At 42.1% G+C, this 25,270-nt stretch overlaps 1 protein-coding gene across 1 annotated transcript in view; it reads left to right on the top strand.

The window, feature by feature from the left end:
* LOC310963932 (uncharacterized protein) overlaps window positions 1-25,270 on the top strand; it is a 35,850-nt gene that overhangs the window by 6,243 nt on the left and 4,337 nt on the right. Inside the window, exons 12-54 of the mRNA XM_083936889.1 lie at window positions 103-162; window positions 301-336; window positions 412-459; window positions 556-606; window positions 696-764; window positions 892-954; window positions 1,034-1,141; window positions 1,470-1,532; window positions 2,166-2,264; window positions 2,650-2,715; window positions 2,808-2,849; window positions 2,968-3,030; window positions 4,719-4,778; window positions 5,196-5,294; window positions 5,390-5,440; window positions 5,533-5,619; window positions 6,521-6,631; window positions 6,732-6,794; window positions 6,885-6,929; window positions 7,012-7,086; window positions 8,487-8,555; window positions 8,681-8,720; window positions 8,820-8,877; window positions 10,249-10,594; window positions 10,763-11,163; window positions 11,315-11,351; window positions 14,247-14,371; window positions 14,981-15,053; window positions 15,140-15,208; window positions 15,316-15,372; window positions 15,453-15,518; window positions 17,939-17,998; window positions 18,108-18,167; window positions 19,453-19,512; window positions 19,648-19,719; window positions 19,833-19,892; window positions 20,295-20,372; window positions 23,076-23,135; window positions 23,343-23,393; window positions 23,644-23,715; window positions 24,332-24,409; window positions 24,555-24,608; window positions 25,008-25,037. Of these exons, the coding sequence (XP_083793015.1) occupies window positions 103-162; window positions 301-336; window positions 412-459; window positions 556-606; window positions 696-764; window positions 892-954; window positions 1,034-1,141; window positions 1,470-1,532; window positions 2,166-2,264; window positions 2,650-2,715; window positions 2,808-2,849; window positions 2,968-3,030; window positions 4,719-4,778; window positions 5,196-5,294; window positions 5,390-5,440; window positions 5,533-5,619; window positions 6,521-6,631; window positions 6,732-6,794; window positions 6,885-6,929; window positions 7,012-7,086; window positions 8,487-8,555; window positions 8,681-8,720; window positions 8,820-8,877; window positions 10,249-10,594; window positions 10,763-11,163; window positions 11,315-11,351; window positions 14,247-14,371; window positions 14,981-15,053; window positions 15,140-15,208; window positions 15,316-15,372; window positions 15,453-15,518; window positions 17,939-17,998; window positions 18,108-18,167; window positions 19,453-19,512; window positions 19,648-19,719; window positions 19,833-19,892; window positions 20,295-20,372; window positions 23,076-23,135; window positions 23,343-23,393; window positions 23,644-23,715; window positions 24,332-24,409; window positions 24,555-24,608; window positions 25,008-25,037 (3,435 nt within the window). The remainder of the gene's footprint in view (window positions 1-102; window positions 163-300; window positions 337-411; window positions 460-555; window positions 607-695; window positions 765-891; window positions 955-1,033; window positions 1,142-1,469; window positions 1,533-2,165; window positions 2,265-2,649; window positions 2,716-2,807; window positions 2,850-2,967; window positions 3,031-4,718; window positions 4,779-5,195; window positions 5,295-5,389; window positions 5,441-5,532; window positions 5,620-6,520; window positions 6,632-6,731; window positions 6,795-6,884; window positions 6,930-7,011; window positions 7,087-8,486; window positions 8,556-8,680; window positions 8,721-8,819; window positions 8,878-10,248; window positions 10,595-10,762; window positions 11,164-11,314; window positions 11,352-14,246; window positions 14,372-14,980; window positions 15,054-15,139; window positions 15,209-15,315; window positions 15,373-15,452; window positions 15,519-17,938; window positions 17,999-18,107; window positions 18,168-19,452; window positions 19,513-19,647; window positions 19,720-19,832; window positions 19,893-20,294; window positions 20,373-23,075; window positions 23,136-23,342; window positions 23,394-23,643; window positions 23,716-24,331; window positions 24,410-24,554; window positions 24,609-25,007; window positions 25,038-25,270) is intronic.

The following is a 25,270-nucleotide window of genomic DNA, read 5'->3' as shown; positions in this document are numbered from 1 at the left end:
CAACATACTATAGTATACGACATACTCAAAGTTGGATTATTCATTTATTTTTTTAAGGGGAAGTAGAACTGTCTAATATACGCATTTTCTATCCAAAAATAGGAGAAGTGTGTTGAAGACTGGCCTGAAGACAGCCCTGAACTTAACCCTGACTTCAAACCAGTAAGAAAACCTCAAAATTCAACTTCAATGCGTTCATCACATCAATATGTCGGCACAAACTCACAGCACTCTCTTCCATTCCCCAAGTAATTGTTCTGTCAAAGCTGCTGAATTGTGCTTTTCTTTTTTTTTTCCAAGTCTGGAACTTTACGACTACGGCGAGAATCAATGAAAGTAAGAGACAAGTCATTTCTCAAGTTAGTATTGTTTGTTTGGAAGCAGAAAAGCTAAAAACACACTTTCTCTTAGATGAAGTCGGACTCTGATGGAGGAAGTGGCGAGGAGCAGGATGGCAAGGTACGGCCCGACCGTGTCTCTCGTCAGTCACTGTCACACATTCTGTGGTTTTTAAGTATAAAGTTTAACATCATGTTGTTGTTTTTTTTCCAACAGAAAAAGGACAGAAAGTTCAGAATGTCCCTGCTTTCAAGGAGAGGGTCAAAGGTAAATGAAGTAATACTAAAAAACGATCCCGTTGCTCTGATTGTGTTTGCACGTTTGTCTTTATGCAGATGATGGTTTTCTGTTTGCAGGAGAAGTTTCCTGATGACACAAAGGAGGCGCGGAGCAGCACGCTATCCACCTCCCGTAAATCATCAAAGGTAACAATCAGGGTGTCCAGAGTCAAATATGAATTATGTTTGCCTAGTGTTATCCTACATGTGTGTATCTGTGAAGACTATTAAAACTCTTATCAAATAACCGGACCCACTGCTTCTGTTTTTTCAGGAGTATCTTCCAGAGGGGCACATGTCTGCAGAAGAGAATGAAGATGGGGATGTTGACTACAGAGTATGTTCTCTTGTTTCTGTGCACAGTGTTATTAAAGCTGTGGTGGTTTTACTGTAACAGCGCCGCCCTCTGTCAACAGAAGACATTTCTGAAGACCAAAGTCAACAAGCTGCTCAGGAGAGCCTCCACGACTTCCTCCGTGCTCGAGAAAAAACACGCGAACGGACATTTACCTCAAGATTCAAAGGTGAGCTAGTACAGAAGTGCACACGGACTTTGATTCAGGTTTTCCTGAAGATCTTGTGATTCAGAAGTTGCCGCCTTCCTCTAGATTGTCTCATACGGGTGACTTCTCACATCAGATCAGCTGTGATACTGTTTTTATAAGAGAGAGTGCGACTTGTTGCTGCTCATGGGGGAATTGTTGGGTCCATGTAAATCATGAATAAGTCACAGAGTCTGGTCTTTACCTACTCTATATGTAAAGTGTCTTGAGATAACCTTTGTTGTGATTTGGCACTGTAAATAAAATAGAATTGTATTGAATCAATGACGTTTTCTTTGTTCCACAACAGGACGACGACATCAGTAAGAAAAGCGTCCGTAAGAAAGACTCCATCATACGCCGATGGTCAGAGGTACAGTCCCAACTGTTGGATCCTTCTTAACAAATTTATAATTTTTATTATTACCTTCACAGACATTACAACCAGGCAAAATCAATGTGTTGTACAAATATCCACTAAAACAAACCCAACTAAATAAATCTACCAAACTAACAACACTGACACAACAGGTAAAACATCAGATACAATTAAATACATATAAACCTATTAACATGCAAATACATACACCCCTGTAAGGCACAGTTGTTAGAGCAGTCGCCCCTGTAAAGAGGCTGAAGGTCCTCGAGGCAGCGGCCGCGGGTTCGACGCCGACCTGCGGCCCTTTGCTGCATGTCTCCCCCACTCTCTATCACCCCATTTCCTGTCTGTCCTACATAATAAAAGGCTTGAAAACTGCCTAAAAAATAATCTTTAAAAAAAAACAGTGAATGTCATTGCAAGTATTTGTAAGACATGCATCCCAAATGTCTGTTTCTATTTTCCATTTAAATATCAGTAATTAATAAGAGGTCGTTAAAAAAAAGGTTTCAGCTCTTCTTTGAGCTTTTATTTAAAGTTCCACGGCTCATCTTGACCTTTGGCAGCTCAAATTAAATGTTCGTTAACATGATAGATTTTTTTAATGCAGTGTTTCGTTGTCTGCAGGGGACGGTTTTGGACGCCAGCACTGGTGAGGAGGAGGAGGATGAGGATGAGGAGGAAGGCGGGGAAGCCCAGCACGGAGATGCTGACGGCCATGGATTGGTATGTTTTTGTTATATGTGTGGAGACCACGGCTGTCTCAAGTGTTTTCCCCTCGCTGTCTCACGCAACAGACGCGCTCTTAGTTCGATCCAGTAGTGTTTATTTACATTTCATGTCTATTTTTTTCTATAATACACATATAAATGCGAGCTTGACGGCCAACAAGAAGGCCAAATAAATAGATTAATTTACGTTTTGCAACGTTGAGCTGCTGTGGCCACTCTGCAGGACGCAGAATTCATGACCATTCAACAGAAATGAGTTGTGTGTAGAAGCTAACTATGAATTATTATCTATATATTAGACTTTTTTTAAGTATTTAAAGGGAAAACTCTCCTATATTCTGGCCTGCATTCATTTGGTCAATATAATCTTTTCTCCCCAGAAGAAAAAAAAGAAGTTGAAAATCAAGTTCGTGCCACAAAGAGGATTTTCCATCAGTCTGGAAAAGGTATCGCACGTCTACTGTACTTAACACTTCACAGCATGTTTATACTTCTATGAATGTGTGTTAACAATAAAACTTTTTTCTCTGAACCGAAGGGAGCACACGGATATAAAAACACACCTCGCAAAAGCTCAAAGGTATATTTGAATACGGTGGTGGTGTTATGGTACAGTGTGTGTGTGCTCGTACATTATATTTGGGGTGTGAGGACGTCTAAGCAGCGTGACGTGTTTGGAATTTGTTTTTCCCCCTCAGGAGAAATTACAAGATGACACGTTTGGTGCACATGGCCTATACTCACCTCGGAAGAAGTCCCAGGTATCCGTCACTCACTTCAGTTAACATTTAAACAACAATCTATGCACCTCCACAGAACAATGACTGACTGATTCCCTCAATGTCTAAATCATTAAATTCTGCTTTTTTCCAGGTAGTGGTGCAGTTTTGGAATATCTGTTGAACTGTAGCCTATTCTGTTTATTTCCATATATATATATACAAAAGCATACATAGATCAAAATTAGAGAACAAATGATAAATACTTGATTTATGCTGAAATACTCATCTCATCTTCATCCGTCGCGGGGGCAGCAGCTTTAGCAGGGGACCCCAAACTTCCCTTTCCCGGGCCACATTAACCAGCTCTAACTGGGGGATCCTGAGGCGTTCCCAGGCCAGTGTGGAGATCTAATCTCTCCACCTGGTCCCGGGTCTTCCCCGAGGCCTCCTCCCAGCTGGACGTGCCTGGAACACCTCCCTAGGGAGGCACCCAGGGTTCATCCTTACTAGATGCCCGAACCACCTCAACTGGCTCAACGCAACGCATTCTGAAATACTGTTATTTTTTATTGTTTATAATGTGATAAAATATCCAAGGCACTTCAACAAGAACCTTCATTTTGTGAAAAAAGCACCGAGCAAAATTAGAGAACAGTAGCCACTGTGTCAGAAGAGAAGATTTAAACAATCATAGAGAATCTCTGGACAATCCTTGCCGACAAAGTAATGTCTAAGAAACCCACTACAGTTACCGAAATTGTGGAAGAGACTGAAGAAGAATCGACCAAGATCAAACCAGAGCAGTGTGAGAAACTAGTGATGTCCTGTGGGCGCAGATGTGCTGAAGTCATTCAAAGCTGTGGCCTCTACACTTCCTGTTCAGTTTTTAACCCTATAGAAGAAAACATTGTTTAAATCTTCTCTTCTGACACAATAGTTACTGTTATCTAATTCTGCTTTTCACAAAATAAAGGTTTTTGTTAAAGTACCTTGGTTATTGTGGATATTCTATCAAATTATGAACAATACAAAATAACAATATTTCAGAATAAATCAAGTATTAATCATTTGTTCTCTAATTTTGATCTCCAGTGTATATATTTACATATTGTTGTGTCAGTGTTTCCATTTATATGACATAAAATGATACTGCTGCACATTCATAGGCTATAGGATTACATTTTTCAATACACACATTACAATTCATTTTTCAAAATAAAATAAATGAAAATGGACAGATAATTAAAATGTGCATAAAGTAAATGAAGAATAAATAAGTCTAAGGCTAGGAACATACTCAGACACATTGATCTCCAACCTTTTTTCGCCCCTGGTCTTCCTTATCTTCCTATACGTCGTCTTCTGCTTAATTTAATTTAATGTTTACTTTTGCAGCGACAGTGCACAATTAAAACTAACTGCACCAGTGTCAGCTAGCAGGTAGACAAAGAACAAGCACCAAAAAAAAACACACAAATACATTACGAGACATGGTGACAGAATAAAAGACAACAATAAATTCAAGGAAATCATTGGACCATTCTGTAAATATGAGCTACAACTCAAGAACTCTAACGCACAAGGGCAAATATATATGTTTCAAAAGGCAGAAAGACACAATGTCTTTTCAATTGTAATGTTTTGGTTGGCCCATGTAGCCACATTGTGCATTTATTTTTAATTTATTTACTGAAACAACTCTGTGATGATACTTATTCTGCTCTTAGGAGGATGCTCTGGATGATGTAGAGGAGATGAAAGGCTACGGTCATCCGTCAACCAGCAAGGTGCTATTTTTCTTATCGTTACCATTATATCATATGTTGTTTAACAATGCAAAAATAGAGTTTTTTAGTGTACTATAGTTATTTGCCGACTTGACTCGTGCTTTAAAAAGTTATTCATATTCAAGATTCAAAAGTCAGGAAGCTTTATTTATCCCGAGGGAAATTATTGTGCAACAGTTTCAATACCAAGATGGGAAAGGATCAGAGTAACAATAAGCATAAAAAAGCACTAATAAATGGACAGTAAATAAGATAAAATAGCTAAAAAGTGCGGGAAAAAGAGGGAGAGCAACTGTTGCTAGCTGCCGCTCGACACAGCGCTGGAACCAGACATGTGATGAGATGTTTAGAGACAGAGGACAGTGATTTAATTCAGGGTTAACAGGAATAACAGCTGTTTTTGAATCCGTTCCCCAGGCTGCTTCCATGGACGATGAGTTCTTCCAGAAAACCCATCACAGGTCTGCTGGATTGAACGGAGATGAAGATCTATATGAAATGGAAGACTGCAAACCTGTAACGTTGTTTTTCTTTAAATTCTCACATTTTCATTGAATATCTCGTCACTTGTTTATCACTTAACGGTCTTTTTTCCACCCCTTCATCAATAGAAGAAACCCTCAAAGATGAAAATGCTGCACGCGGGTCGTCGGAGCTCGAAGGTAGACGTTAAAGTGTTCGTTCGCGAAACAGGGAGGGAGGAAAGAAAGTTTTACTTCATTTCTGATTTGTCGTATTTTTTCCGTTGATTTAGGAGGACACGCTGAGTGATCGGAAAAAGAAGAGCAGCTTCTCAGCAGAGGAGGTAGAGGACGACGACTGGACGGAGGACAGCAAACCGGTATTTTTACCTCAAGTTAGGTTTTCAGCTCGGTTTGTCTGGTGGTTTGTCGGCAGGGTTACAGAACAACTAGAGGCCCGGTTTTCACGAAACTAAGTGGAACTTTATTTATTTATTTTTAACATTTTATTTAAACTCGGGAATATATTTCATGAAACTCGGTGGAGTAGTGTAGCCCGGCTCAAAGGAGAACCAACCGATTTTTGGAGTGGATCTGAATTTAAGGGAGGATACGCAAAGGACTTCTCACTTTCCCTAGCATTGAGAGATAGGGCATTTGTGCTCCACTTATGTGGTGTCGCAATAATTAGAAAAATGAGTTTCAGACCGGGAAAATTCACACTGCATTAAGCCTGTGAATGTTCTCATTTGTCCAGGTCATCGTTATCCCCAAAGCAATTTCAGTCAAAAGCAACTGGACTTCATTTATCTAGGAAGACGTTACACCTCTCATCCAAGAGCTGCAATAATATTATGGGAGGCCTTGGTGGAGGTCTGCTCTCTCTTGAGTGTCTTTCTATTTCTATCTGAAACCAGTATCTTTGTAACAATGGCACCAGGAACCAGCTAACAGCAGCAGTGGAAGGAACAGTGTAGCTGCTTTGTAGAACGACTGTATTCACAAAACATCTTAGGGCTCAGAGTAGGTCCTAACTTGCTGATTTAGGAGTAACTCTTGACCACTAGCTCGTTCACCCTTACAGTGAGCTGAACTCTCTTGGAAGCGAACAGAGATACAAGTTTCAAGGCGGAGCAGAGTTTCCCAAAACAACCGAACTGCAGTGATCGGTTGTAGTCACTTCAGATTTTTATGCAGAAGAGAAGATGTCATTGTCGACTTACTTGGGGTCTTAAGCTTTACTTAACGCATTCAATATTGTTTTTTTTTTTCTTGTGTCAGAAAACTCCCAAACATAAAGGTCCTCCTGTCGTACCACGCAAATCAAAGGCCGCCAATGGGCAGAGTGAAAAGATTGGATTCAGCCACCAGACGCCTCAGCATGCATCCAATGTATGTGCAATGTTAAGTGCACGATGTAAGCATAGAGCATTATTGTATAATACACTTTAGTTAATTTGTTCTCTTTTGGTGTTTATTCCTTCTGTCGCAGGATCTCTTTGCTGAGGGTGACATGTACGACAGCGAAGAAGACGAAGTGGAAAAGTGCAAACCGGTATTTTTGTCACTCTCCTTTTCCCTCTCGCTGCTTTACTTTGGGATCATTTAAAGTATGATTCTCACATGTGTTTTTCTTTTTCAACAGAAGAAGTCTTCGAAACTAAAAGGCTTCAAAAAACACAAGGCCAAGGTGAGTCAGTGTGGTCCGACTTGTTTCTAATCACATGAGAAAAGAAGGATGATCTCACTTTTTATTATGTTCGTCACGCCAGAGCAAAACCACGCAGCCGGAGTGGGAAGATCCACCAGGAGCCACGTCAAGTGACTTCATGTCCGAGGCCGCCAAGGTACATTTGCACCTTTCAAAGTGGGAAACTGAGTGGAAGTAAAGTTGGATTAGTCTTTAATCCTGAGAGCCACTCTTTCAACACCATCTACATGAGACAGGGTTAGCATGAATAATAATAAATGACCCACAGCCTCACTTCCTCCGCCTAAACCATCATGTGACTGTAACTCGTGATCTAGCAACACTCTTGTTTAAGCTGATGAAGTTGAGTCTGTGGATTCTGAAAACACATTTTGTTTTCTTAAGTGAGTCAGACCTGACAAGCTTAATGGAAAATCCCTTCTTTGATTAGATTAACAGCATAATACTGTTCTGTTATTATAGGCTTGTTATCATAAATAAAAAATGGACGTAGCCTCTCCGTCGATGTCCGTTCTCTCAACTTGATCCAATCGTACTCGACCCACAGTAGTCTCCATCTTGACTGACTTTGACTCTGCCTCTTACCAAAAAAGGGCATGTATGTGACGTTGTGGGGAGGGAGATACGTTCATCTGGCTGACGTATAGCTCCGAGGCGAAGTGAGGGCCAGAGGCTAGCTGTCACTCAAGAGGCAATACCCCTAATTATTCCTAAACTTTAACCTCTAATAAAATAAAAACTAGCCTGGTCCAAAAAAATATCACCCCCCTCAGTGTTGTCATGGAGATATGACCTAAATATACAGACTCAAATGTTTTTTTTCACCAGGCCTTAAACAGGTTTAATTATGCTGTAAAAACAGCCTTTTTAACATGGGGTTCAAACTGCTCAGTTATGAAACCTGCCCCTAGTGGACACTCTGACAACTGACATTTTAAGCACTTCCTTATTGGATCAACCAGGAAGTGGCTGTGGTGGGGGCTTGGTATTCATGTATTGAACACTGACGCGCACTTAAACACTTAAGGTGATTCTCAAAAATTAATAATAATTAATCAAAGGTTGTAGAGCTGGAAGATCCCGGTTTTAAAAGAAGGCAAATTCTCACATTTCCAAAATATTTATTTTTGCCATACTGTATTGTCTTTTGTTGCAAGTGGGCGTGGCTTATTTTTTTAAACCAAACAAACTGTGTCCTAAAGTTTTTACATACGCAGGATTTGACAGGATGAAATGGAAAAAACTTGTCTGAACAATTCTTCTTCTGCACAACAGTCCACGTGGCATCGTTAATACAAAGTGTTCCTTGTTGACATCAATGTTGTGTTCAACTGTTGACCTAGTTATCTCCATGTCCCTGTTCCTGATGGGACACATTCCTTTGACATGTGACTTGGCCGGCTCAGCAACATAGCGTACACACTAGTCCTCACAGTCTTACATAACGCCTGCTTTTGATGACTTATCTGTGTGAATATGTTAAAATATGTATGGAAGACCTGTTTTTGTTTTTGCCTCTCTCCTCCCCTCATCCAGGCGGAGTGGCTGGCTGCTCAGATGGATGAGCAGGCCATGGCAGGTCTGGAGGACGAGGACGAGGACGGGGTCAGATTCTCTTTCAAACAGGCTAAACAGAAATATTCCACTTGACCACCGTGCATTTCCTGCGTATTGAATATCATTTTCTAGTGTAGCTGTGAATCGTCATACTTCTGTTTCTTTTGTCCCAGGACACTGACAGTTTGATGGAGTGGTGGTACACGGTAGAACGTGAGTCACAATCCCATTTAGTTCATTTAAACTGAGCAATAAAAATACATTTGAGCGTCTTTTAATTATATTAACGCCTGTTGTGTGGTTGTGTTCCAGAATGGGACGAGGTGCCATCAGACGATGAGGACAAAGTCTTAAAAGAGGACGAGTCCAAGTACGTGATTTTAAATGAATTTCAATGCAAGTAAAAGTGACCGATGTGGCCAAGCTACTTTCAAACTGTCGTTGGGAATCACATCACTGATCACAGCGGGAAAATACTGCTGAATGTAGAGCTAAAACAATGACTCGGTAATCGTTTCAGTCAGAATGCCAAACACTTGCCTGTTCTGGATTCCTAATTGTGATGATACAACTCTGTCGTATATGATGCTGACTGGACATCTTTTTCGTTTTGGGCCATTGCTCTGACAAAATAAGTAGTTTGACCTTGAGTTATGAGAAGCTGTAACATTTGCCACTATATTCTGAAATTTGACAGACAAAACGTTAATCAAGAAAATACTCAGAAGAATAATCGATAATGAAGTGATCATTGGCTAAAGCGGCGCCAACATGTATTTGTGTACGCTGGGTATTTAATAGCATCAGAACTCCAGTTGATGTTGGTCGACCGTGTGCGGACTAGCTACCACCCCTTACGATAACAGTCACACAAACCCTCCAGTCAAATGAACAGTTTTTTGTAGACTATATACAATGGATGCAAAACTGAACCGTAAAAAACTGAACCATTCACTACACAAACCAGAAACTACAAACTCTCCTTCCCACTGCCTTTTATCAAAGCTGCAGTCAGAAAGTCTGGCCGATCGAGTTGACTCAGTCAAATTTTGAATGTTTACAACCCTCACGCCCCTCCCCCGCTACCACCGAGCTCCTCAGCTCCCTCCCATCGAGTGCTCGTCAGTGCACGTGCACCAGATTTTTGTGAACGTTCCCTTCTCTTCTCTCATCAATAAAGGGCATGGAGTTCACGCTACATGGAGGAAGGCTGGCTAACTTGCCCAAAGATAGCAACTGCTAACGTCATTTAGTGTATGCCTAGCTTGATATCGTAACATGCGTGAGGGGGGGATCTGTGGCATGTGCACGAACCGTGAATTGCGCTGAGTGGAGAGGATGAAACAGGCTCTAGGTGCACGTAGAATCACGTTTGATTGTTGTTTTTTTCCAAAAAAGATGATTTATGTTGTTCTGTGGGAGCATAGTGTCGGTTTCAGTGAATATGATCAAAAATGCTGACAACAAAGAAAGCAGCTATACTGAAAGTACTTCTGATAGTTTTAAGCAACACTTTTAAAGAATATTTGTTAATTTTATGTATAATCGAATCTCTGGATGGTTGAAAGTGCTCTATGATAAAATACAGAGAGAACATTGGAAATATTTTCCTTCTCCCTGACGTGAAATACAAACTGAACTGAAACCACGACCCAACGTAACCGTGGGCTTGTTGAACCGTTCAGTATCGTGTTCAGCAACGTGGTGTCTCTGCACTGAAACTGTTCCCAACAAACCCCAGGTCCTTCACCGTCTTGGCTGACAAGGTTCACCGCGGCCTCCGCGTCTTCAACAAAGTCTTCACAGAGCGAGCAGAGGTCCTCTGGCATTCCGTCATCACGCTGCACGCCATCGCCGACGACATCAGCAAGTTCCACCACAAGGCCAAGATCGCCGGCATCACTGGCGGCACCACCACGGCCGTGGGCGGCGTGACGGCCATCGCCGGTTTGGCTCTGGCACCCTTCACCCTCGGCATCTCTCTCGTAATTACCGCGGTCGGTGTGGGTGTGGCGACGGCCGGAGGAATCGCTTCGGCCTCTGCGGCCATCTCGGATAACGTGAACAACATGCAGGACCGGAAGAAGGTAAGATACAGTTGTTACAATGCATGCAGTGTCTGCTGTGGTGTGTACGTTCACTAGAAAAGGTGTTTCCCCTTTTTGCAGGAAGTAACAGAACGAGAACATTTAGAATCTTGTTTATTTCTGTCGGTGTTGAACCAAAGCCTGTGGTCTGTCCCTCTTCCTCCCCAGGTGGAGATCGTGCTGGAGGACTATGAGACCCACCTGCTGGCCATCGGGAAGATCCTCCACTTTGTCAATCAGGGCTTGTACAAACTCCGCGGCCACCCCTTCCTCAGGTCTGGCACCCAGCACTACTCTGAGGACTGGGAGATCCGCAGGGCCGTCCAGATGATCAGCTTAGTGGACTCGCCCGTGATGCGGGGGGCAGAGATAACAGACGCCGCAACCGCCTCACTCCAAGGACTCTTCCAAGGCATGGACAAGTACTTCATCAAGGACTCCCGAGAGCTGAAGAAAGGCTGCAAGAAGGAGGTGGTGGCTCAGATTAAGGAGGTGGCAAACGTGCTCAACGACGGGATAGTGGAGCTCAATGCCATCAGGGAGGAGCTGCAGGATGCTACAGGACACATGTGAGCAAGGTCCTGCGTCCAGGAGGTATTTCTCAGAGCACCACCAGCCCCATCTGGTGGCTGAATGAGGAAACTGCTGATTCAAAAGGATTAATGGACCCAGTCGAACTACGTGGATGATGCAGATTTCTTGTAATACCTTTCACTGTAGGGATGCAAACGATACAACCACAGTGACGCTGATACCGGTTGTGACTTTGTTGTAGTTTTTCTGCAGAGAGGTTTCATTGAACTCTGGTAATTCACGAGGGTGTGGATTAATGTTGAGATGTTTACCGTGCACACAGGGTGGGGTCAAAACAACAGGAGAGAGGACACACTTCTTTGAGCACTGTGTGTTTTCTGCGTAAAAGTTTCAAATATAAGGTGTTTTGAAACGTAAATTTGGGGTCACAGATGTTTTTATCTCAACATTCGAACTGGTTTTCAGTTTAATTGTAATTTTACAGCAGGGCCTAAACACCTTACAACAAAACGCATGAGTTCAATAACACCTCTCTGACGCAGTTTCTACAAAAAAGTATATAAATCCACAAAGTAAAGGGCTATAAAATTGTCAGCAGATACTTTTCAGTGATCTCTATCAGACACCACTGTAGTAAATGTTAGTAGTTGGGAATCTACAGTGAAAAAAGACGTGCAGAGTGATGCGTGCGTTGCCTTGATGAGTCTGTAATATATATGTTCTTTTAAATGAGTTGTTCTTGTTTGTAAAAAGTTTCTGCTCACATCTTATAACAGGGTTTGACGCCTTCCTTAACCTCCGGGCCCGATTTCCTGGAGTTCAAAGGTCAAACGATGATGGCGACGCATGCACACGGCAGAATGTAACCTGTTTTTTAAATAATTTTTCTATTCTTTCACAAAATACATAAGTACTTTCAGCGACGCATGCCTATTTATGTCTGTTTTCAAGAGCTTTGATTCCCCCCTCTAATTCACAAATTGTCAAGGATCTGTGGGAACTGTTGTGGGGATATACTGTTGACATAATCACAATGAAATGAAAGTTGTATATAATGTAATTTATTTCTAATGTATAGCTGTAAGCAACACACCTGAGTCATAAAGAATGTTGTTTTTAAAGGTTGCGGGTTCAAGGGGCGGACGGAATAACAGAAAAGTCTCAAAGTAGGTTGTTTTCTGCTGGATAAGTTACAAAAGCTTCAACACTTTGCAGCTGCAGGTGTGTTTGTTGAGTATTACACCATAAAAGCCACCATGTAAACCGGTTGCACATAAAAATGTATTGCAGTTTGCGCGTGCACGTGTTCTTGCTTCATGCAGATGCGATGCTTTACCTCTGCATGTTTCCTCTCAGCACAGGGATGCGCTCCTGATCTCGACCATGTGGCATCCATGAAGTATATTTTATTTGACTTCCTGTTTTATTTTAACCCGAACAGAATATACTGTGCAATAAATTCTGTTTTAATATTTCTGTGTAACGCTGGATCTTTGAATAAAGACTGTTTGCCAGTGTGTCTTGTTTGTTTGTTCTGGCCTCTGGTGACGCTCCCGGCCTTTGCGCCTCGTGTGTGTTTGCGTTTGTTTTTTTGAGCCGAAAAGTCTTGTTTACGACACTTCAAAGTAAACAAACACACCTTAGTTTCATACTTTTCACTCTGAAATTTGAACTATTCAGAGAGCTACATACTTTAAGGAAGCAAATAAAGCTGTAATAATGAGAATAATATAAGCAACTGGATATTTAATTATGACATTTAATGACTCATTGCTTCCATCCTGTTTTATTTTCCATTGACTGCATTTTGTCATGAAAAGTAACTATTGTAAAGCACTTTATGCTGCATGTCTCGTGTGAAAGATCCCATACAATTGTTATTTTAGTAATAATTTAGTATTATTACCACTACCACTGAATACATACTGACATGTATCTTATCTTTATCTTATTTATAATCTTATCAGGTTTGAATTCCTGTCTTTGACTTAATTATTGATTTACACAATACACTTAAAGTGCATCAAACCATGTGATGAGCATCACAATAACAACTGGATGACAAATAGACCTAACAACAAAAACAATATAAGCATAAATAGAGATAAAAAAAATAAGGAAGATGAGTTTTTTAAATAAAAAAGGGGGGAAAGTGAGATACACCATGACATTGACATGAGCGATGAAAATTAAACTGCATTAAAGATATTAATAATAAGAAGAATTACTTTATTAATCCCGCAACGGGAAATTCGATTTTTTCACTCTATTATTCATGTTACACACACACACACACACACACACACACACACACACACACACACACACACACACACACACACACACACACACACACACACACACACACACACACACACACACACACACACACACACACACACACACACACACACACACACACACACACACAGGCCCGAAATACACACACATGCACAAACAGGATCTATAAACATGCAATTAATGGAGAGATGTTAGAGCGAGGGGGCTGCCAATTGACCAGCGCCCTGAGCAATTTGGGGGTTCGGTGCCTTGCTCAACAGCACCTCGGCAGTGCCCAGGAGATGAACTGGGATTTGATTGCTTCCTTTGTTATTTGCAGAGGAAAATAACTTAAAATACACCTCCAGTGCTTTCATGAAAACACAAATAAATGGGTTCCACTTACACTTGCGGATGTAAAACTTTGCAAGAATGAAAACGAGATGAATAAAAAAAAAAAGAAAAGCTGAAAATCACAGCAGCAAACACCTAAAAATGAATCCGCAAACGGGCACGGTCACCTTTCCCAAACAGGTGCATAACACTATTTGAATCAACCTTCTTGATTTCTGAACCCTGGGGGATTTGATTTCACTCCCGGAGGAGAGAGAGAGAGAGAGAGGCCACGCCCCCTCCCCCGGCCCAGGTAACACAGGTGACGTGAACTAGGACGCGGACATGCGCCCTTCCCTCCGCCGCACAACTTTTTTTAGGGTGTGAGGAGCGCTGACACCCGCGCACGTCCATTGTTCGCCCTTTTAAACTGAAACTTCACCTGAAATCAGAGCAGGAAAAGTATCTCCAGTAATCCAACGCCCGAGTTCCGCCTCGATTTCAGCCGAACCGGTTTGGCGTCTCTGCGCGTCGGAGGGGAACACAAGGACGACTTTCCTCTCGTTGCTTTGCGACGCACTGCTTTTGTGTGTTATTGCCATTTCGTTTGGTTCCCGTCGCCACAGTGAGGTAGGCACCCCGCTCGGGTCATTGTGTCGTCGCCGGTGTTTCGTGTTCTCAAACATTCCTCTGTACGCTGCCGTTTCTGTCATGTGACGCTCTTTTGTGCGCGACAACGACACGCGCCAGACTCCGTTCAAAATTGCGCCAATTTAAAGGTTCGCTACGTTTTTGCGAAGTTACACGTTGTAGAAAGTGACAACGACACTTGTTACCCATAAGTTGAACACATTTGTTCAATTCGGCTTATTCTTGATTACAAAAACACCACTTGTACCAGTACACAGTAACTTTTATGATTAGTTTGCTCGGGTTTCACGCAGGCTTATGGGCGGGCGCTCGCAGGCAGTGCAACTTAAATAAAGTGAAATTATTGCTGACAAATGCACAATATGGTGGATTTGATATAACCGATTTTGTCAGTATAACCTCACATTTCACTTAAACAATCAACCCGAACTTAACGAGTTATGCAAGTGTATTAGTTTTCCCTAAAACCTTAAATTGTCAAATATTTGAATGGGATTTGGCGTGTTGGTGTAAACCCACCACACTCTTTTAAAACAGTGTTTTTTGGTGTCATTTCTGTGTTTATGTAAAAAACACCATGTATTTCAGCGTGAACATGTTCAGAAGAGATAAAGGCTCAACGGCCCAGACTCCTGTGGTCCCACCGAGACCCAGCAAGGAGGTATGGAGAGGCATGAAGATGATTGAGGTGTTTAGTTTGTTTACATGCGTTTGTTCCATTAATCGAGGCCTTGCGTTCACCTCCAGGATCTGGACGACCCCATGGAGATGCCCCCCAACAGTGACGCTACCAACGAGCTTAACCCAAAGACCAAGGTGGGTCACACATTCGTCATAGTTTGTGATAAACTCTGACTTCTTTTTTGTTTTGGTTGCCTGTGCGTTGATGTTTTACATAATTAATCTGTTTCCGTAAACATCAGTGGGCAGGTGTGATGGGAGTCGTGAACAAGGTCAACCCATTCAAGTCTTCCTCCCAGGTGAAACAACATTGAACAGCAATTGGTGTAATTTTAATAAATAAGTGTGACGTGCTTTCAACTTTTGTTCTTTCATTCAGCCCTCCTCCACACTCAGCAAAGCCCCTTCCTCAGAGTCACTAGAGCAGAGAACAGACTCCACACAGGTGAGAAAAACACAAATATACATTATGTTTTAATTTAAAGGCCCTTATTGACAACATTTGTGCGTCAATATTGAGTATTCAGTTTTTGTGTTTTGACTACGTTACAACACGTATGATCAAATGTGAGTTACATAGAGCTGGTGAAGCGTTTCATCTGAGATGTTATTGAGAACCCTGGAAGACATTACACGTTTGGCTCCATCGTTCTTCGTAAACCGATTAAGCGGATTTGCCATAAGTGCAGTTACACAATGGCACAGTTTCATAACTACACTTGTAGAAGCTATGGTATCCATGAGGTCTTGATTCCTGCGTTGTCGCCCTGTGAAAACGATTTTTGCAAGACAAGTTAGTGTGTGCGGTGAAATCTCCTTTTGCGAGTCACATGAAGTGTGTGTGTACGTGTGTGTGTGCAGGTGTGTTTTGTCATGAGTCATCACGCCACTCACCTGAAGAGTTAAGATATTCCAGCCAAAAAGCATCTCAAATGGGCAGTGTGGAGCGTTTTGGATGGTTGGAATAATGAGCAGGGAGTCGTTGTAGAAGATGGATGTTCAGTTTGCAAAGTGAGATGTCTAAAAGTGACTGCAAGGGGTCGAACACATCTTTGAGCTAATCGTCCTCCCCTGTTATGCTAAAACATAACTTGGGAAAGCTAGTGAAGGAGTAGTTCACAACCAAGCCCCCACCACAGCGACTTCCTGTTTAAACCAATCAGGAAGTGCCCAAAACTGCAGTTCTCTGGGTGTCCACTAGGGGCATGTTTCATAACAGAGCAGTTTCTCATTGACCCCCATGTTAAACAGACCGTTTTCACAGCATCATTAAACCTGTTTAAGGCCTGGGACAAAAAAACATTATAGTCTGTATGTTTAGGTCATATCTCCATGACAACACTGAGGGGGGTGAATTGTTTTGTACCAGACTAGTTTTTATTTTATTGGAGGTTCAAGTTTATGAATAATTAGGGGCGTGGCCTCTTGAGTGACAGCTGGCCGCTGGCCCTCACTTCTCCTCGGAGGTATACGTCAGCCAGATGGACGTACCTCCCTCCCCCCCAACGTCACATACATGCCCTTTTTTGGTAAGAGGAAATGAGGCGGAGTCAAAGTCTGACAAGATGGCGACTCCCGTAGGCGAGGACGATTGGATCAAGTTGAGAGAACGGACCTCGACGTAGAGGCTAGGTTCATTTTTTTTACGCAGTCTATGGTCAAAAGGTGTCGCTGTGTTTACTTCCTGAATCTTCGTAGTTACCTGGATGTAACTCCAGTTCTATGAGTATGTGCAGAACCCTCTGTTTTCACGTAGTTTCAAATAGGCTGCCATGTTTTATGCCCAGGACCAAATGTCATATTGTGACATCTCTGGTCATAAACTGAGTTCATGCTTGCGTTAGTTTAACAGTTTAGCTCACTAAACAGATAAAGAGCTCAAAAAGTTGTTCTTCTAGTGTGTTTTTTTTTTTTTGCATTTGGCAAACAGCTTCAGGGGCTTCACCGCCCCATGTGGCCCGGAGGAGGGCGGACGCAGACGTGCATGTAGACTGAGAAAACAAACATTGCTATTAGTTTTGTGCACGGACCAACAGACTGTATGCAGTTATATGCAGTTGCTCATGGGGGAATCGTTGTGAATCATAAATAAGTCAGTGTGGTCTAGACCTACTCTTTACATAAAGTGTCTTGTGATTAACTTTTGTTATGATTTGGCACTATACGTAAAATTTGAACGTTTGTTCCACGAATAAGCGAATTAATATTTAACACGTTAAATAAAAAATTGGGAGCTAATTTACAATTTGATAATTTCTAGTGTGTTTTGTTTATGCCACTAATCACTTTGGATTCTAACAACTGTAACATAGAAATGCAGCAATTTTACAATTCAAGATTCAGGAAGCTTTATTTATAGCAAGGGAAACTATGTGCAACAGTTTCAACTCAAACATGGGAAAGAGTCAGAGTGACAATAAGCATAAAAACATAAATCAAATCAAAATAAAGCTAACATCAAATAAATCAAACAATTAACTAAGTGTGACAACAGTGCAACAGACATTGTGGTGAAACGTAGGTTTATACAATATACAACAATACGCAGCGTGCAGTTTAGCAGCAGATTGAAATAAAATAAGTACAAACTAAATAAGTGAGAAGGAGCAATAAGTGTTAACAGTGTTAAACGTGTAGCAGCATTTGAATTGAGACCAGCATTGACATCAGGAAGGTTTAAACTGGTTTCAGGGCGGTTAAAAGTTAATTTCTCATTGTTTTAAAGTGTTTACTGACTAATTAACTAACTCCTCCATCTATGACTGACACCTGCTTCATCATAAGTTATCGTTCAGTGTCCCAGCTGTAAATTCATTGTGATACAGCTACGAGGTATTGAATGCATCCACTTCTAAAATGTTTCAGACCCCTGGTGTGTTCAGAGGGGTCATGCAGAAGGTCAACCCATTCAAGTCTACCTCCCAGGTAACCACAACACCGTGCGCATGTTACAGGTGTTACGGTAACGATGGTAATGGATGTTCTGTCTAAGACAATAAGGCGGCAACTCAGTGGTTCTTTCCCCCTCACGCAGGTCTCTAACGCTGCACCTTCAGAGTCACTGGACCAGGGGAAGGTTTCAGACTCTCAGCAGGTGGGTGAAAGATGATCATTTCCCTTCTCCAGAGTCGGCGTCATGTACTTAGGCTTCCCTTAAAAAAACAAAACAGCTGCTCTGTATCGCCAAGTTTCTTGAATTTGAACTAAAGGACATTTCTGACAAGGGGAACATTTCATAATTAAAGTGGCAGGAAAAAAATTCAGATTTTAAATAAAAGAAATCCTGGTTCGTGCGTGTATTTTGGGTTTCTATTAGAGCATGCTAACATGCTTTTAATAGTTAAACACACAAAGCAATTTCAGTCAAAAGCAACTGGGCTTGGTTATTTGTCTAGGAAGGCGTTTCACCTCTTCACCTGTGGAAACACCAGTTAGTTGGACCAGTCCCAGCCTGATCAGGTGCGTACATGAACTGATGAAGCCTCTTGGATGAGAGGTGAAACGTCTTCCTAGACAAACAACCAAGTCCAGTTGCTTTTGACTGAAACTGCCTTGGGGAGAACGACGACCTGGACACATGAGAACATTCACAGGTTTAAACACACATTATTTCTCTCTTTAAATCCCCCCCACCCCCACCCCCACCCCCCCATGAAAAACCCCAATCCGCTCGGATCGGTCAGTATTTCCGGGTCTCCTTTATAGTCCAAAAATACAAAGTATTGTTTGAAAAAATGTAATTACAGACCTGAGAAAGGGCTGCAGTATTTTGAGAAAAAAAACCCTCAGAATCTACAATTAAAGCCATAAATCTACGGGGAAAACTTGGATATTCTCTGAGATTAAAGTGGCAAATCTACGAGAAAAAAGCAGCAGATTTCTGAGATTTTCCCCCCGCCCTACAATGGCCCTAAAACAAACATGGAAATCTCACTTTTTTAAATAATATGGGACCTTTTAGCTTCTACATTATGGTGGTTCAGGATCATCTAGTAAGGATGAACCCTGGGCGCCTCCCTAGGGAGGTGTTCCAGGCACATCCAGCTGGGAGGAGGCCTCGGGGAAGACCCAGGACCAGGTGGAGGGATTAGATCTCCACACTGGCCTGGGAACGCCTCAGGATCCCCCACTTAGAGCTGGTTAATGTGGCCCGGGAAAGGGAAGTTTGGGGTCCCCTGCTAAAGCTGCTGCCCCCGCGCCCCCGACCCCGGATAAGAGGCTGAAGATGAGATGAGATTCTGTAAAAGTAAAATAATTGGGAATAAAAAGATGGAGTAGTACAACAACGTCCCTCTTGTTCTAAGCTCTTTCGATGTTGTGTCTATGCTGATGAGTGTTACTTCTGGAGCACAGGGTGACCCCGTATGGTTGTGTTTCAGAACCCCGGGGGGTTTAAAGGCGTGATGCAGAAAGTCAACCCCTTCAAGTCTTCCACACCGGTATCTCCTCGCACACCATTTTAGAAGGAAACATAAAACTTACCATGAAAGAATTGAACGCTCACACGGCAGTAATGTTGTACTGTTCATTCCGCTCGTTCCTTCCCCTCCTCTGTCCGGTCGTCTCCGCTGCAGGTGCCCAAGAGCGAGCCTCAAAATGATTCTGCAGAACCACAGGAGACCGCAGAAGAACCTCAAGACACACTGGTAAACATGTTCTGCTCTGCGGTACACAGATGTGGGCTTAAGGGTCATACTAACCTGCAAATGTGCAGCTTGTTCACTTGATTTTGTTGTTTGTTGATATATTCCTAATGTAGAGTCCATGGATGATCACAGGGATGAAGCAGAAAGTCAACCCTCGATCCTCGGAGCCGAAGGTACCGGTTATTTATTTCATGTTATTTATTTATATAGCACATTTCATGCGACAAGCGTGAACGCAATGTGCTTCAAGACATTAAAACACAGTTATATTGTATAACATAAAATAGCATATAGGATCAAAATGATTAGACATAAACATTAAAACAAAACATTTAGGACATTGTACAATCATACAAGAATGTATTATTATCATTTTAAAAGGAGATGGTAATAATAATGATGATAAAGATTCTTAAAGGAAACAAACAGGACAGAAATAAAACATCCAGTTAACGCCGACGATGACGCTAAATGGATGTTTGGGGGAGAGGAAACTCTTCTTCTCCACTGTGTTTGCTTACTTTTTCACATCCTCTGCTTGTTTTCTCTGTCTGCCTTGTGTCTGGTCTTTGCAGGGTATCCAGCCTCTACACGACCACCTCCCCACCAGCCGTGGAAACGTGGCAGACGATAACGCCGTGCCAGAGAAGCAGGTAGATTTGTGCATCAAGCAGACCCCAGAAAGCCTATCGTGTGTGTGTGTGTGTGTGTGTGAAGCAAAATAATGTGTGTGTGCTCTTTCTATCTGTGCCTGCTTCTAAAAACAATCCCAAATTTATAACGGCACACAGAGAGAGAGCCAGAAAGTATCCGTTAAATTTGCTGCTACCACCAGGTGGCGCCAAATACAACGATTCCAGGGTCTTCAGAAAGATCCAATCTTTGAGTTTTTCTGTCTCCTTCCTCCTGATCTGCCTTGCATTTACATAAACTAAACATTGGGGTCACACAGGGTTCCCACAGGTGATTGAAATCGTTGAAAATGCTTGAATTTTAATGTTGTTTTCAAGGTGTGAAAAGTGCTTGGATTTTGGAGAAAGTACTTGAAAATGACTGAAATTGTATCCGCATTTATTTCACCGTAAATAGCCATTTAATTTAATTTTACATAACACAATTTTAGTTGTGTATAGCATAATAACATCTTTTAATGTGATTTAAAAAAAAAAGTTAAATCATTTTCAATAGGAGGGGGGCTGGAGTCTCCCTTAGAGAGAGGGGGAGAAGTTCAGCATCCGTGAGGAACTCGGAGTAGAGCCGCTGCTCCTTTGCGTTGAAAGGAGCCAGTTGAGGTGGTTCATGATCATCTAGTGAGGATGAACCCTGGGCGCCTCCCTAGGGAGGTGTTCCAGGCACGTCCAGCTGGGAGGAGGCCTCGGGGAAGACCCAGGACCAGGTGGAGAGATTAGATCTCCACACTGGCCTGGGAACGCCTCAGGATCCCCCAGTTAGAGCTGGTTAATGTGGCCCAGGAAAGGGAAGTTTGGGGTCCCCTGCTAAAGATGCTGCCCCCCTGACCCAACCCCTGATAAGAGGTTGAAGATGAGATACTTTTGTAGAAAAATGTAATCTACCACAGCTGTAAGGTTCTGGAAAAGCTTGAAAATGGAGCTTGAAAGTGCTTGAATTTGACCTTGGAAAAGGTGGACGAGCCCTGACCACAGGTCCCGTGCTATGTCAAACCACCTCGACTGGATTTGTGGGCTGATAGTCCTGATGGTGGCACTATAGCAACAAATCAGGCGTAGGTGCTAGCACAACTTTCACCAAAATGTCGGCTCTGAGCGGACATGTTCAGATACCTTGATTCTCAGGTCAAGCACTTTGTTTTTCTCAGAAAGTGTGAAACTAATCCCCTCCCACATTGTTTGGCTCAACTGAGACTGGACGTGCAACACTGCATCTTCAGGAGATACCGCGCTAACTCGTACATATGTGATAAACTTAGGTTTCGGCCAAAAGTGGCTGGAAAAAAAGGGTATTTGTCACATTTCCTTCCAGGGCTTCCGTAGCAAACACAGGGTTGCATGTGAAGGCAGGTTTCAAACTAGAGTCGAGAAATTTTTGTACTTGATATAGATCATAGAGATGTCTGTCTTGTTTTTGTTTTTTTTACAAAGATTGATTCTTCCGTAAGTGACAACACTGATGTTTAAAGATGCTCTATTTCCGAGAACAGGACGGAGAAATATAGTTGGTGAAACGCGGAGGTTACTTGCGTTACATTGCTGAAAGAACACGAGATTGTGCTGCTTTATTATTGTAAGACTTCTGCTTTGATCCATGTGTGTTTTTTATTTCAATATCTGATTTCTATTGTTTGTTTTGGTTTCATTGATTTATTATTACAAACACTTGCCCTTCAGGGCTTCCGTATGTTTCTCACCTGGCAGTCGGTTCGACAAGATAACGACTTGTTCTTGGAGCCATTTTTTAGTTCAGTGATCCAGAATAAACATACTAATGCCAACTCAGGCGTTGTGCTGTGTGGCAAAGAAAGAAATCTTTAATTTAAGTATTAAGCTGTAAAACCATAGGACCCTCCTGTAATTCTCCTGTTTTCACCTTCGATCCACCCTCCCCGGCCACTTTATTAGGTACACCTCACTAGGACCAGGTTGGACCCCCTTTTGCCTTATGGAACTGCTTTAATCCTCCGTGGCATAGATTCAACGAGGTACTGGAACCATACCTCTCAGAGTTTGGTCCATATTGCCATGACGGCATCACGCAGTTGCCGCAAATTTGTCGTCTGCACGTCCATGATGCGAATCTGCGTGAAACCCTAGAGATGGTTATACTCAGAGCAGCCCGTCCGGCACCAACAACCACGCCACGTTCAAAGTCACTTCAATCACCTTTCTTCACCGTTGTGATGCTCGCTTTGAACTGCAGAACTGTATAACTTACTTGAAACTGCTTCAATTCAGACGGCCTCCTTGATACTTTTGACTTTAATAGGAAGGCATGACTTTTTAAGGACACCATGTCTCAGTGTGTCTCAGAAATTATGGTGTAGTTGACTATGTATCTAGAATGACTACTTTCCCTTCTATTGTGTGCCATAGGTTTTATGACGTTATACATTTTTGTAGTGCTAAATGTCATTGGCGTGTCTCATTTTGAATGGGTTTCTTTGATGTCTACATACCTAAATGTATTGAGTTGCTGCCGTGTGATTGGCTGCTTAGAAATTTGCGTAAACAAGCAGTTGGACAGGTGTACCTAATAAAGTGGCAGCTGAGTGTATATGGACAGATAATGTACTTTTCCTGTACTTCAATTAGTCCAGAACTGTGATCAATAAGTGTCCTCTCACTGCCTCTTTCTGTGTTTGTGTCATTTCTCTCTTTTAGAGTCCTGGTGTGTTTAAAGGGATGCTGCAGAAAGTAAACCCCTTTAGGTCTCACACGCAGGTACTGTACACAAAGCTAACCTCACCCAACTTTGTCAATTTAAGACTCAATGTTAAGTAGACTTAGAAAAACCAGACTTACAGGAGATTACCAGCTTTGGGAGATCTTTACTCATGAATACCTAGTGTGCAGTATTACATATAGTCCATGTTGTGCTTAGTTTCCACACGACAAACGTTTCACCCGCTGTGTTTCGCTGTGATGCAGACGCAGGAGGAATGTCACACGGACTCTGCGGTTCCTTCAGTCAAGACGCAGGTACGGGGAACCGGTCACAGCGTTTATGGGAAGGAATAGAGGAAGTAAAAAACAATTTGTCAGAGGTGACCCGAACGCGTCGGGGTCACAGATCGCTCTGATGTACATTCCTGAATCCATTTTTTTGGCTGTGTCACTTTGACCGTAGCTATCTTAAGTCCTCATCTAGTGTTCATGTGTCCACTTTATCAGAGCCATGAGTTTGCAATACTGCTTTTGCCTTTTTCTCCAATCCATTTGTTATTTTCAGGAATCCCGAGCTATTCACAGCGAGCACTCCTCCAGCTCCGATAGTGTGGATGACAGCACCATAGAGAGACATGTAAGACACCTCTTTACCGTCTCGAATGATGTAGTTTAAATGCTCTCTGCGGACTTTCCCCCCCTAGTTTCTTAAATGAATCCGGATAAGCTGGTATATCTCCGAGAGCTATCACCAGGGAGATTATTTGACCATTGTGTTGGTTTTTTTTTCTGCGTGTTTATTGCCGAACATGATCCGATCACGCTCTGAAGCAACAGTGGAAATATGCCGTCTAGCCAGAAAAACCCAAAGCAACTGTCAAGAGAGAATGTGACCTGCGGACTCGCCGCAAGAGAACAATGACAGTTTGTTTTTCATTGAGGTTGTTTATCATTGTCTGACAGGAGGCAGACAGCCATAAATAAAAAGACAAATGAAGATCTAAAATAATCTCATTAAAGCTAAGTATCTACTCTCTGAAGTTTGTTTAATGCATAATAAAAGGCTCTCTGCGGTGAGCTTGTCGATTAAACATGCAATAAATCTTTTACCCGTACAGTTGTGGAGAATGGCACTTCATATAGCTGTTAGCAAACAGGATCAGTGCATAAAGCATCAGTTTTTAGCCATATATAAACACTTATAGGGATCTTGTTCCTTAAGTTAAAGAGCTGATACGTCAACTTCTCCACAGTCTATTTGGTATACCGATGCCGACTTCACCTGCGAAGTGAAAAGCCAGCCGACGGAGGCACCGAAAAGAAGAACTATGGTACGTAAATGAGGGACGGTGCCATTAGAATTAAGTCAATTTAACCGTAGTCGTTTAAAACTGCTTCTTCATCTTCGACCACCGCCACGAAGGTGAATCCTATCTCTATTAATTCCTTTATCTGTGCTCTTTCTTTCCTCTCTAGACCTTCAGAATAAAGAGGATTTTGCCCAATTCGTTGTTTGGGTCGGGAACAAAGGTATGTGTGATCAAACGTCCGTGTGTCCGTCCTCCACAGAGCTGGGTCTGTCTGATGTTCCTGTCTGTTATAGGGAAGGTTGTCGTCTCCACCGTACTCTACGGGGGAATTGTTGGGTCCATGTAAATCATAAATAAGTCATAGAGTGTGGTCTTTACCTACTCTGTAAAGTGTTCTGAGATAACTTTTGTTATGATTTGGTACTATAAATAAAACTGAATTATCCTGCTAAATGGAGGGTCCACTCCAAAATGTTTTTAATATTTCCTTTTAAGTTACACAAATGCTGTTCGCTGCAGTAAAAGTGAACCACGCCATAGTGAAGTTGTGTAATCTATATTTAAAGTTTATTTTAATCTTGCTTTTTTATAAATGAATTGATTTGTTTTTGCTCCACAGGGCTCATCTGACTCTCGAGCGTTGCCCCAGGTGAGTAGGCGCGGCAGCTCTTCACACCTTTCAAACACGCAATCCAGTGCTTTCCTTAAGGTTTAACAAAGGGGACGATTTTCAAAGGATGACATTAAATACGACCTAAAAATAGACACATTACACAGCGCGAGTGCAGTCATAAATCTATCACAAAAAAGAAGACTAATGCCTACACCTGAGCTGCTTTTTACAAATCAAATCAAATCAACCTTTATTTATACGGCGCTTTT

This window comes from Echiichthys vipera (genome assembly GCF_963691815.1).
Source record: "Echiichthys vipera genome assembly, chromosome: 22".
Taxonomy (NCBI): domain Eukaryota; kingdom Metazoa; phylum Chordata; class Actinopteri; order Perciformes; family Trachinidae; genus Echiichthys; species Echiichthys vipera.
The sequence above is the reverse complement of the archived record's forward strand: the minus strand, read 5'-3'. Positions and strand labels throughout refer to the sequence as shown.